The following is a 13581-nucleotide window of genomic DNA, read 5'->3' on the forward strand; positions in this document are numbered from 1 at the left end:
ATATAAGAACCAACTCTTCTTCTCTTCTTCATACCCTGCATGTTGGCTTCCCAACACAATCTCTTCTAGACTAGATAGAAAAAATATCTAGTTTTTCTTACATTATATTGCCTACAAGTGGGATTTGTTATTAAAATAAAATAGTAGCGCTAAAACAGGAGAGATCTCTTGAATACCATCCTACTTCTACCCTGCCTCAGAAGAACATTGTTCCACTAGAGATGCTTGTCAAGGTGAACACTGAAACTAAAATATACTTCAATTAATTGGCATGGGATTATTCCTTGTAACTGCATCCTGTTTCATTAAAACCTTTGGAGAGACAGAGTGACACTGTATAGGGGAAATCCCCTTTCCTGTTCAAGGCCACTATTTGAATAGCAAATGTAAATTATCATCCTGAGAACTCTTTAAATTACCTTGACAGTAATGTACTGTGGGGTTAATATTATCTCTGCCATCTACCCCACGATGTTATAAGATCTTAGGAGGCAGCACTGAGTTGACACCTTGTATTTTGCGAGGCCTTTTTGGGTGTGGTGAATTAGTTGCCGAGTGCCACACCTCACTCTTTATGTTGCTTACGTCAAAGGGGTTGGAGTTGAACGCTGGGGTGAATTCCCAAACTGAAAGTATTTAAACTCTTTTGGCGACAGCTGGATGTAAAGCCATTCACTTTTCAATGTTTTTTGGATCACAGGTGGCTCCATGTCACAGTATCAGGACTCCTGGGGACTATTCCAGCCAGATATACATCATGACCTGGATTTCGGTAACTTACCTCCTTTTTTCCTTAAATATTGTTGTGATGTGTCTCCTACCCCCATTCATAGAATTATGTATCTTTATTTCTTAATGCATGTGTTTTAAAAAAAAACCCTCTGAAGGAAGTACAGAAGTCATCACTTTCTTTAAGATTTGCATGGTGTTATTTTAAAAATTGTTATATCCAACAAGGCTGTTTTGCCATCAGAAAGAGAAGTAATTTCATATGTAATCAACTTTCAAGATAGGAATATGCAGATTTTCAACTTGTGTGGAAGCTCATACAACCTAAGCAGGAAAGAAACTGTGTTGCAGTGTCCCTGGTTTGAATCTCACTTTTCCTTGGCCTCTGCTGGTGGCCTTTAAACCTAGTCTCAGTAATACAGATATGCCTTACAGTGTCATAAGGTTTACCGCAAAATTATATATGCACTTTTGAATATCCTAAGTATTATATAAATGCTTGCTTGATAATTAAAGACCCCTTGGTAAACAAGATAACTTTATGCTAGGTTGAAAATTAAATACTTTTGTTAGTTTGGAGGAGACCTGTATCTGCTGATATAGGGACGAGACATTTTATGAACATGAGTTATAGGGATTTGGTTTCAGCCCTGTCTCTCAGAAATTCTCTTTGGTCATCATTGGGTACTTAGTACAAATGTTTGTTGTTCTGTGTCTGGTTAGGATTATGGCGTCTACAGGAATAGGGGTCTTCCTTGTTTGACCACCTGTGCTGTCAAGCCAGGCTTCACTGGGCTGGAACTGGAGAGAAGGCTGCTGAGGGGTGAAGAGGATGAGAGGCAGGTGCCCAGACAAATTCAGACCTGTTTGTTCCCCACAAATGGATTCTAAACATATTGGTTTAGCATTTTTGTTTGTGGAGAAGAAACAACTTCTCGCTTGCCCTAACACTCGGGAGCCACCTTGGTGTAATGGTTAGGGGCAATGGCCTCTAATCTGGAGAGCTGAGTTTTATTCCCCACTCCTCCACATGCAACCAGTTGGGTTTCCATGGGCTAGTCACAGTCCCATGGGAGCTGTTCTCACAGATCAGTCCTGTCAGAGCTCTCTCAGCCCCATCTACCTCTTAGGGTGTCTGTTGTGGATAGATGAAGGGGAGGCAATTGTAAGTCGCTTTGAGATTCCTTCGGGTTGTGAAAAGCAGGGTATAAAAAACCAACCATTCTTCTTCAGTTGTCATAACAGATGGAAGGTTGAAAATCTGTGTAACTCAGAAGTTTTTAATCCTGTTGTGCAGGTAATTGGGGGAGGCAGGGGCATCTCAACAAGCCAGGTTCATCCACATCGCAGAATCATAGAAGGGGCCTCACAGAAGACTGCCAGTGAGGGGGAGCTCACCACCTCCTTAGGCAGCCTATTCCACTGCTGAACTACTCTGACTGTGAAATTTTTTTTCCTGATATCTAGCCTATATCGTTGTACTTGTAGTTTAAACCCATTACTGCGTGTCCTTTCCTCTGCAGCCAGCAGAAACAGCATCCTGCCCTCCTCTAAGTGACAACCTTTCAAATACTTAAAGAGGGCTATCATTTGCCAGTATTTGCCAGTCCTCCCAATTTGGTGTCATCTGCAAACGTAATGAGTAGTCCCTCCACCCCCTCATCTAGATCATTAATAAATATATTAAAAAGTACCGGACCGAGCCTTGAGGTACCCCGCTACTCACCTCCCTCCAGTCTGATGAAACACCATTGACAACAACTCTTTGAGTGCGGTTCTCTAACCAATTCCCTATCCACCTATCTGAAAATCCAGATTGCAGTCCTTCAATTTATCCATCAGAACATCATGAGGAAACTTATCAAAAGCTTTACTAAAATCCAAGTAAACGACACCAACCGAATTTCCCAGATCAAGCAAACCTGTTACTTGGTCAAAGAATGAAACCAGGTTGGTCTGACAGGACCTGTTGGAGACAAATCCATGCTGACTTCCCTTTTGTCTGAACAGAACCTAATGTAACTCAGTACATTTAACAGCTCTTCTGGGATATCTAACAAGTGACCACAACTACTTGTTAGTTCTGGTACATAGAATCATAGAATAACAGAGTTGGAAGGGGCCTTATGGGTCATCTAGTCCAACCCCTGCACTATGCAGGACACTATCTAGCCTCTGTTTAAAAATTTCCAAAGATGGAGAACCCCCCCCCCCCGAGGAAGCCTGTTCCACTGAGAAACCGCTTAACTGTCAGGAACTTCTTCCAGATGTTTAGATGGAATTTCTTTTGAATTAATTTCATCCCATTCATTCTGGTCTGTCCCTTTGGGACAAGAAAGAACAATTCTGCTCCATCCTCCATATGGCACCCTTTTAAATACTTGAAGATGGTTATCAGATCCCCTCTCAGTCGTCTCCTCTCCTAAATAGACCAAGCTCCCCCAGCCTTTTTTCATATGTCTTGGTCGCCAAACCCCTCACCATCTTTGTTATTATTATTATTATTATATTTATATTTATACCCCGCCTCCCCCCGAAGGCTCGAGGCGGCTTACATAAACCCGTTGCCGTCCTCTGGACACGTTCCAGTTTTTCAACATCCCTCTTCAATTGGGGTGCCCAAAACTGTACACAGTACTCCAAGTGAGGTCAAACCAGAGTAGAGTAAAGCGGTACCATCATCTCCCGTGATCTGGACACGATACTCCGTTTGATACAGCCCAAAATCCCATTTGCCTATTTAGCCATTGAGTCACACTGCTGACTCATGTTCAATGTATGGTCTACTATGTATATGTTTCCTGAAAGGGTATTATCAAAAGGCGATTCACCACTGGCTCAGAAACGCCTTTCTAATGCATTAATAGTGGTTTCAGCTTCGTAGCATTCATTGGATCAAGAGAATAAAAGCTTTAGATAGTTCATTAAAGCAGGCTTCCTCAACCAGGATTTCATGAAACTCTGGGGTTTCTTGACGACCCTGGAAGCGTTACCTGAATGGGTGGGAGTTAATTATTTTAATATATTTTTAAAATTTGTTAAACATTGATCGGGTTATATGACCATATAGAGTCTTGTTGACCCCCCTCTCCCTCCCAAAAGGGCCAGTGATGGGCCTGGCGGAGGTGGGAAAGGGGAGGACCCCCAGGTGGGCATATCCACAGCTATGCTTCCCAGCCACATTTGGCATGATAGCGCTACTTCTCAGGTTTCTCGAAGCCTGAAGAACATTTCAGGGGTTTCTCAATGGTAAAAAAGTCAAGAAAGACTGTATTAAACACATGAGCTTTAAATTACATAAAGTTATTGCAAAGCACTTTCTTCCAGTGAGGTTTGGACAATGCTATTTAAGTTGCAAACTGTGGCCTGTTTTACCAGCTGCACTGAAAGCAAAAAGCTGTAACATCAGGGATAGTCAAACTGCGGCCCTCCAGATGTCCATGGACTACAATTCCCATGAGCCCCTGCTGGCAAACGCTGGCAGGGGCTCATGGGAACTGTAGTCCATGGCCATCTGGAGGGCTGCAGTTTGACTACCCCGTGTAACATCATGTAAGTTCCCTTCTTAGCTACAGACCCAACACGAGTGAGGCGAGTGGCCCTGCTTCTGCTCCTTCCTAAATTACCGCTCGTGCAGGGAAGGCAGTGAGAGTTATGGCCCATTCCCGTGTTATTCTTTCTAATCACAGGGAAAACCTGAGGTTTAAAGGAAAGCTGACATTCAAAGGCTGTCATGGGTTAGTATAAAATTAGCCATGTAGTTAACATAGTAACTAATTAGCGCACTTCCTATTTTAGGAGACTGTCAATGTTTGCCTTTACTCAAAGAGGAGCTGGATTAAGTCTACAGTTGAGAGTGAATTTCCAATTGGGGGAGGGGAGGGAGGAACTGTTGATGCAGTAAAGTTGTCCACTTCCCCTTTTTTCTATTTCTTTTTTGAAATGCCATTTTGAGCAACTGTTAGCCTGCTCTAGCTGGTGGGATGTTTTTGAAAGTAGTTGGGGAGGATGGAGGGATAACAGAGCTGGTCCGAGGACGTCATTGACTCTGTCTGTTACATGTCAGAAAGCAAGAGATGATCCTTGCCTTAGGTTCGGCCTCGGGGCCTGACCAGACGATGCTTCCCACCTGTATACTGCCTGCATTTTAAGTCTCTCTGGTTAGATCCAGACCCAGCACCGCACTGAATGTGTCAGGCTTTCTCTTGATGGGTTTCTGTTTTAATATATTTGTAAAATTTGTTACACATTTATCGGGGGATATGTCCATGTGTGGTCATATCGACCTGGCCTCCCCCTTCCAAAATGGCCAATGATGGGCCTGGACGAGGTGGGAAAGGAGGGGCCCCGGGTAGGTGTGTTCACAGCTATGTTTCCCAACCATATTCCGCATAATTGCGCCACTTCTGGGGTTTCTTGAAGCCTGAAGAATGTTTCAGGGGGTTCTCAATGGTAATAGTGTTGAGAAAGTGTGATGTATCACCTCAATTAGTAGTCAAAAGATTGAAGAGCCTCTTTACCATTGAGTGATTATTGTTCTCTCTTTCCCTCACATAGCTGCCCAGACCCCATGCTGTTCCAGCCTTCAGGGTGATGAGAGGCAGGGGAAGAGAATCAGATTAGTGCACTGGCAGCTTCCCCCTCCATCCCAACCCATAGCTTAGAGGAGGGGCATGGGCAAAGAGAGCAAACAGATGGACATGAAACTTAGGTGTACCTGTGAACATACATATGTAGAATGCCATGTCTGCTTCGGCTCTTAGCATACACAGAGTAGCAGCAGAGTCGCGTGTTTAAGGCCAGGTCTGTCCCACTTACATTAAAACAAGGGTAGGAAATTGTTCAGTTTTTAAAACAAAAGGAGTACACTAAACTTCCTGGGAACGTTCCCTAGCCAAGCTTCAGTAACTGAAGTGATCTTAGCTGGGGTCAAGTTTTTGTGAGGGAGAAGTTGTTAAGAGGCAAACAGCAGGTTGTTCAGAAACCAGAAGCCTACTCTGTTCGGGCAGATCCAGGTGTAATGTCAGTGAGGCAGATCTGTGTGGTTTCAGCCTTAGCCTTGCAGGTGTACATTTTAACCGCTGAGTCTTCCTGTCCATCCACAACCTGTGTATTGCAGAGCTATAGCTATTGGATTCCACTTCAGGGATGCTCCAGGGGCTCCTTCACTAATTTATTTTATCTAGTACATTAACCACACATATTGGTCAACTCGTGTTTAGGGTTTTATTTATCATGACCTGTTCCCATGGTCACGACACTTAATTTCACATCTGGGATTTCTTTGAGACTACATTTGTTGTTAAAAGGTTAATTACAGGTGTGTATAGCCCTGAATTAGGCTGATTTCTGTGAGAGGAGGGGAGAGGGAGCTTCATAATTCAATTTCTGTGTAGTTGTGCTAATTAACCCCCCCCCCCTTACACCCATCCTGGGTTGATTAGCACTGCAAAGGAAGAAAAGATTGTCTTCTAAGGAGCCCTGTCCTTTTCCCTTGAAAGTGCAAAGTGCTGAGAACAGCCTTTTGCCTTTTAACAACAAGAGATTCATGATCTTTTTCACATCTTTGCCCTTGGATTAGAAGATATTTTGTGAGGTCAGTGCCGTCTGCTCTGTCTGTCCAGGTCTCGGGTTGAAGGTCTTTCCTAATCTCCTACCTGATCCTTTTAGCTGGAGATGTCATGGATTTGAACCTGGGATTTTCTGCATACAAAGCAGATGTTCTACCACTGAGCCGCAACCCCTTTACAGATAGTAAAGGTAAAGGTATCCCCTGTGCAAGCACCGAGTCATGTCTTACCCTTGGGGTGACGCCCTCTAGCGTTTTCATGGCAGACTCAATACGGAGTGGTTTGCCAGTACCTTCCCCAGTCATTACTGTTTACCTCCCCAGCAAGCTGGGTACTCATTTTACCGACCTCGGAAGGATGGACGGCTGAGTCAACCTTGAGCCAGCTGCTGGGATTGAACTCCCAGCCTCATGTAAAGATGGCAAAACAAAGCAGAATTGACTGCAGTGGGAGTTAGGGACATAGGGATATACATATAGGAATATAGGGATAGGGATATACATACCTTGTATCGGAGGAGTTTGTTACGTCTCAGTAAAATTTCTTTTTTACTTCATTTTTAAAAAATCCTTTCTGGCTTTTGCACAGTGTTTCTTGCCTGCTGCTCCTGAATGAGACTTGATTCAGAAAGTGGTTTTGTGAAGAAGGTAATTTATTTAACATTTTCATTTTTTCTTCTTCTTAGAAATGGAGCCTGAGGCTGCTTGCCCATCGTTTTCTGATCCAACCAATGAGTTCGATAAGAACGTTCCCCGCATCTGCGGCGTCTGCGGAGACAAAGCTACTGGCTTTCATTTTAATGCTATGACATGTGAAGGTTGCAAAGGATTCTTTAGGTATGCAACTCTTTAACTTTCATCGTGGCATTATAGTTTTAAGGTTCTGCACTTCAGCCCACAAATCAAACGCATATGTATTAAATTCTCTTGGGTTCCTTCAAATGAAAGTGTCCATGACCAGGCAAGATAAGTGTTAGATATCTGGCACCAGGATAATATCTGTTTGGACCATTTCTTATTAGATTATGAAGCAAATTCCATGCACCGTGCTTAGAAATGGTAACTGAATTGGTGATATTTGAAGAGCAATGCTGCTGCAGAAGGTTGCAGTTAAAGGTGCAATTAGGGAAATCGATCTTTGCCTCTTCCTGCCTCTTCACCCAGGTGGGATTGGAAAACCTGCCAGAGGGGAAATAATTATAGAGCCCCTTTTTACTAGGGGGTTGGACTAGAAGAAAACTGCAAGTAGTTCATTGTTGAATATAGTCCAGCCTTTTAGTTAAACAGAAAATTGCTGGCTGTCAATTAGGATATGTCCATACAGAAGATTTCTCATAGTACATGTAGCCTGGGGAACAAGTGTAGTACAGAGCTTTTGGATACCAGTAATACTTTATCCGAGTCTCTTGTGGTGCAGAGTGGTAAGGCAGCAGTCATGCAGTCTGAAAGCTCTGCCCATGAGGCTGGGAGTTTGATCCCAGCAGCCGGCTCAAGGTTGACTCAGCCTTCCATCCTTCCGAGGTCGGTAAAATGAGTACCCAGCTTGCTGGGGGCAAACGGTAATGACTGGGGAAGGCACTGGCAAACCACCCCGTATTGAGTTTGCCATGAAAACGCTGGAGGGCGTCACCCCAAGGGTCAGACATGACTCGATGCTTGCACAGGGTGCTTTACCTTTACCTTTAATACTTTATCCTTCTTGTGGGCTGCTCTTACATGCACAGCTTGTCTACCTCTGATGTGTGGGCAGGCAAGAAGATCTAAATGTACCGTTGTATGTGAGTATGAGGCTTGGGTGCATGTGTGGTTAGGGCGTGCTGAAAGGAAACAGTGAGAAATGAGTGGGCAGGTGTCCCTCCGTCTCTTAACCATGTTAACCACTCTTAACCAAGTGGGAAGCCAGCATCATGTCTCCATCAGTTCTGGGGATTCCAAAAATGATCCATATTTAGCATATCTGATAAGAAGCCTCTATTTCTCCATCCTGAGCTGCACTTCTGTATTGACGGCACAGGAGGTTTATTCCCTGGGAAATGTTTATTAAATATTCTGACTAATAGTAGGCATAATTATAACTGGGGTGTGACTTATACAGGAAAAAAATCCTCATTTATATATGCCATAGATATGACTGGATTTCAAAAGGGCAATTTCCCTTATTTTGGGATCTCTGCAGCAGGCATATCCATTTTACTATGTTTGCTATGGAGTAGACTGTTTAGCATCCAACTGTAGCCTCGCAGCCAGGATTCCAGTTGGGCAACTCGGCAAACCAGAAACACGACATTTTCGTCAATTGCTGTTGCTTAAGCCAATAACTTGGTGTGCCTTTCCACACACAAGGGTTAGTGCCCTCAGCTAACCAGGTATGTGCTTTCTGTCCTAGACATGATAGACGTCAGTGCAGGCTATTAATCATCTTTATGAGACACTGACTGAAGCATCTGCTGCATTACCTGTACCAGGTAATCAGTTTCAAAGGGTACCTGTGTCAGTCTCTTGTAGAACTCTAACACTTTAGAGACCTGTAACACTTTAGAGACCAATAAGATTTTAGCGTCAAAACTCCAGTTGTCAGGAACCAGTGTTTCCCAAACTCCTGATAATGGAGGCATGCTGATTTTTTCTGAACTAAAACTGAGAGTTTTATTAGAATCATAGAATCATAGAGTTGGAAGGGACCTCATGGATCATCTAGTCCAACCCCCTGCACTATGCAGGACACTCAAATCCCAATCGCTCATCCACTGTCACCTTTACCTTCACGGAATCAGCCTCTCCATCAGATGGCTATCCAGCCTCTGTTTAAACGTTTCCAAAGATGGAGAAGCCACCACCTCCCGGGGAAGCCTGTTCCACTGAGAAACTGCTCTAGCTGTCAGGAACTTCTTATTCATGCACCAAAAACATTTACAACAGACTTTCTCAACCAGGGTTTTGTGGAACCTTCTGATTTCTTGACAGCCTTTGAAGGGTTTCCCAAATGGGTGGAAGTTAATTATTTTTAATTGTTAAACATTTATGGGGTGATAGGACCATATATGGTCATGTCGACCGTCTCCCTAAATGGCTAGTGTTGGGCCTGGAGAGGGTAGGAAGGGAAAGGGCCCCGGGTGGGCGTGTACACAGCTATGCTTCCCCCCCCCCCCATATTTAGCACGATCATGCCACTTCTGGGGTTTCTCGAAGCCTGAAGAATGTTTCAGGAATTTCTCAATGATAAAAAAGTTGGAAAAGGCTGATTTAGAAAGAGACTTGTACAGAGTCTTCCTCTGAGTAGGGCAGACTGGAAATTTCCTATAACTACAACTGATATCCAGTCTATGAGATCAGTTCCTCAGGGAAAAAATGGCTGCTTTAGTGGGTGGAGTCTATGGCAATATACCATCCTATGGTCCCTCGCCTCCCCAGGCTCTACCCCAAATCTCCAGGAATTTCCCAAATGTATAGTAAGGATTTTTGGTGCCAGTGTACTTCAAAACTTTAGCTTTTTCTGTGGGGTTGACAGCCTTCACTCCCTCATTTTTTCCCAAGAATTCAGGCAACATTTATCCCATAATTTTGCATTCCTGTGTTTACCAGGTCGCCCTTTTGATTGTTTGATTGTTTCCAAGTGATTTTATTATCTTTAAAAAAAACACATACATGCCCAGGGCTTCTACCACAATTGCAGTGCATCCTTTTCTGTCCATAGCACTAATCCCTCACTTGGGATGTAGTGTTATTGATAGTGACTTTACATAAGATTTCTTCCCATTGCCATTATTTTTAAAAAGAATGAAGTAATTAGGGGAAAAAACTTTATTTGTACTGGATCATATCAAGACTCATGGGGGCCTGCAAGGTATTTTTTTCAGTTTCACTGTTTCAACCCGAATAATTATGGAGGTGGGGGTAATCTGCAGAAAGCTGCCTTCCCTTTGCAGGGGGACTATCTAATGTACAGCTGCCCCTGAACAAGAACATGAATTTTTAAAAAGAGCTGGGTCTTTTTACACTCCACTTGTCACTTTGCAAAGAAGTTCCAAAGTGGCTTTTTATACCCTGCTCTTGAAGACCCAAAGCAACTTATAACCTTCATCTTCCTCTCCCCACAACAGACACCCTGTGAGGTTGGTGGGGTAGAGAGCGCTCTAGGAGAACTTCTCCTCAAGAACAACTCTAAGAGAACTGTGACTAGCCCAATGTTACCCAGCTGAATGCATGTGAAGGAGTATAGAATGAAACCTGGTTCTCCATATTAGAGTCTGTCCACCATGCTGGCTCTCTGGAAGTACCATGTACTCCTTCCTTCCAAGTTAGTGTTTGATGTGGCATGGGTGATCTACCTTCAGCTAGCAATATGAGGGGTCTGGGAAACGCCGCAGGGCCTGCAAGACGGAGCTCTTCCACCAGTTGTACGGTTGAGGCCAGGGCATGGAAGATCAGATGTCCCCCTGGAAAGGTACTGCCACCACATTTTAGATCATCTGGCTGTTGGCTCTTGGCTTGAGAGCCCCCCTGGCACACCAAGTGGAAGCCGCACAGGTTGGGGAAGAGGGGTGTTCGTTACTGCCAGAAATTGGACAGAGGATGGTTTTAATGGGTTCTGTTTTAATGAGTATTTTTATGTGGGTTTTTTTTTATCAAGTAACCCACCATGGTTGGTAGGATATAAATCAAATAAATGAGCAAATGAATAAATAAATGCAGTAATGTCACATCAGGCATGTGGTACTAGATCTTAACAAGAAGAGAGGGAAGAGAGAAAATAGCAGCAGCAGCAGATCCCTGTATTCCCACCCCTAGCTGTGGCACCATATGGAGGTTGCATAACCATCAGGATAAATTTCGAAGCAGGCTGGAGTTTCCATTACTGGGTCCTTTTCAGAAATATGCCAAAGGCAACTGTGAACTTACTGACATCTTGGTAAGCACAGGAACTTCTGTGGCTTGAAGGATGCCCAAGGTGAAACCAAAGTCCCAGTGGCATTTATCTGACCTCAAAAATATCACTCTAGTAAGGTGTGTCCTGGAAGAAACCTGCATGTGCTGCTTGTTTCAAAGGAACCGTGGTGCTCTACCTTGAGACAAAAATCTGGAAGCAAGAAATTAGGATGCCTGTTGTGGAAATACCCCTCTGGACATTTTCCTCAGCATGATTAAAGAGAGTTTCATGAACACTTATGCCCCTTGGTCCTTTTGAGAAGACTTTAAGAAATGCATGTCTTGGCAGGGAGCAATACCTGCCGGTTGCATGTATTTTTTATTTGAAAAAAAAAGTTATCAGCTAATACAAATGAATTGAAATGGGTAAACACTGCGGCCACTGGTAGCGAATCCCTTTGAGTTGGTCTAGAGCAGGGTTAGTCAAACTGCGGCCCTCCAGATGTCCATGGACTACAATTCCCATGAGCCCCTGCCAGCATTTGCTGGCAGGAGCTCATGGGAACTGTAGTCCATGGACATCTGGAGGGCCGCAGTTTGACTACTCCTTGGTCTAGAGCTTCACCAGTGGTGAAGTATTTTGAAATAATCATCATAGATTTGATTTCTTGTATTCTTTTCCACCTCTTGGCAACTGCCTAGCTGATATTTTGACTCACTGCTAGAACCAACATTCTGTATGCTGATATGCTTTATATGGAGAAAGAGAGTTTGAAGACATCAGTGTTATCTTGGAAAGTTAGCTAACTTCATAATGGAAGACTTGCTGACTTCAACCCTCAGAAAAAAGAAAATGGAGTGGAGGTGGGGGGAGAGAAAGAGTTCTCTTCAGCATGTACCTTCCCATCTTGCTATAAGCTTTGTGACCCTACTTGGCTCAGGGATTGAGTTACAGGGGTTTATTGCAGTTGGGAAGTTCAAAGATAACAACACTTTGGTGTGTCCTACCTTGTATTGAGGGCCCATGATTTTCTGTCTGCCTTCTCACCTTGTCCTAACCTGACCCAAGACTCGGTATTTGTGAATTTGTTTCGCATTTAGCAGTAGAAGGTGTTTGACAAAGATTGTCCTTGGTACATGGGAAAATTCAAGTAAAGTATATAATTAAGTATTAATACAACTTTAATTTCCCATCCTGCATGCCAGAGAACATATAAGTTCTGTTCAGCGGTGGTAAGGAGAATTTGTTTTAAATATGCAGCAACCCAAAGGATTTTAGGTTAGAGTTCTTGATTTAAGGAGAAATTACAACATGTTTACTGGCAGAAGATGATTCAAATTGCTGGAAGAGAAAGTGATACCTAGGTAAAGAATGGGACCAGTAAATTAAGGTGACCAGATTGTACCACTTTTGAAGGGACATCTGGGGGCACCTAGCAAATTGTACTTAAGTTGCAAGTAAAAATATATATATTACAATACTATTTTTGCGTTCTATGAAAATATTTGTTGCTCCATATAGACCAATTTTTTAATCAAGATGGTCAATGATGTCCTGCTTTACCAATGTTAAAATGTATCACAGGCAAAGTTTTGTTTGGGGATGCGAAGTATGGAAAGCAACTTACACCTGTCATATGCATCCTGCCTCAGAACGGTGTGAGGTTTCATAAGAAGTTCCTAGTCCTTGTGATTAAGTGGCCCTCAGTGGACTGATACGATTGCTATGATTTAGTTTTGCTGTAGGTGTTTGACATATGAGGGCTGGTTCACTGTTTATATGGGGGGGAGGGTATTTGCTTGGGAAAACGAAGCATGATCGTGCAAGATAACGTTTGACTTTCCCCTAAATCTGTTCAGGCCCCACCTCCTTGTGCTTAATTAGCGTAGGGAAGAGAGAGACGTGTCGTCTGTGTGCGCCTCTGTTTTTAGAATAAGCGCTAAGTATAAACTTGCCAACACCTAGGTGCATAACCCCACTGTCTCTCTACTTTCTTCATATACATAGGCTGTCTGCAGATCCGTTGCATTCTCAAATACTGCAGTGTATTCTTTATGTCTTCTAGTCATGTGCCTTGGTCATCCAGTCTGCTGAAGAGTCCCGCATGATACTTGCACAACAGGTTTCAAAATTCAAGACTGATCTTTGTGAGAGGTCCCTCTACCTTTTCGTTATTTGATCTGGAAAGGCAGCCCTGGGTAGCTTGTTGATACTGTTGAGAGAGCTTTTTGAGCTTTGTCAACAAACAGGGGACTCAAATGACTTCGCAGTCCCCATCCAACCTCAGTACTCTGCAGTTAGAAGCCATGGGCTAACCTCAGAACTGCGGGACTAGCACTCACACACCATGTAGCCTACTGCTCACCCTTTCCCTCCTCAAGCAAAACTCCCATATTCTTGGAAGGGCGTAGATGAT

At 43.5% G+C, this 13581-nt stretch overlaps 1 protein-coding gene across 8 annotated transcripts in view; it reads left to right on the forward strand.

The window, feature by feature from the left end:
* VDR (vitamin D receptor) overlaps positions 1-13581 on the forward strand; it is a 100156-nt gene that overhangs the window by 53250 nt on the left and 33325 nt on the right. For all 8 annotated transcript variants that reach the window (XM_077328975.1, XM_077328980.1, XM_077328981.1 and 5 more), the window contains 2 exons: positions 701-772; positions 6985-7135. In XM_077328975.1, the coding sequence (XP_077185090.1) occupies positions 709-772; positions 6985-7135 (215 nt within the window). In that variant the 5' untranslated portion in view covers positions 701-708. The remainder of the gene's footprint in view (positions 1-700; positions 773-6984; positions 7136-13581) is intronic.

The sequence above is a fragment of the Paroedura picta genome, chromosome 3 (genome assembly GCF_049243985.1).
Source record: "Paroedura picta isolate Pp20150507F chromosome 3, Ppicta_v3.0, whole genome shotgun sequence".
Classification (NCBI taxonomy): Eukaryota; Metazoa; Chordata; class Lepidosauria; order Squamata; family Gekkonidae; genus Paroedura; species Paroedura picta.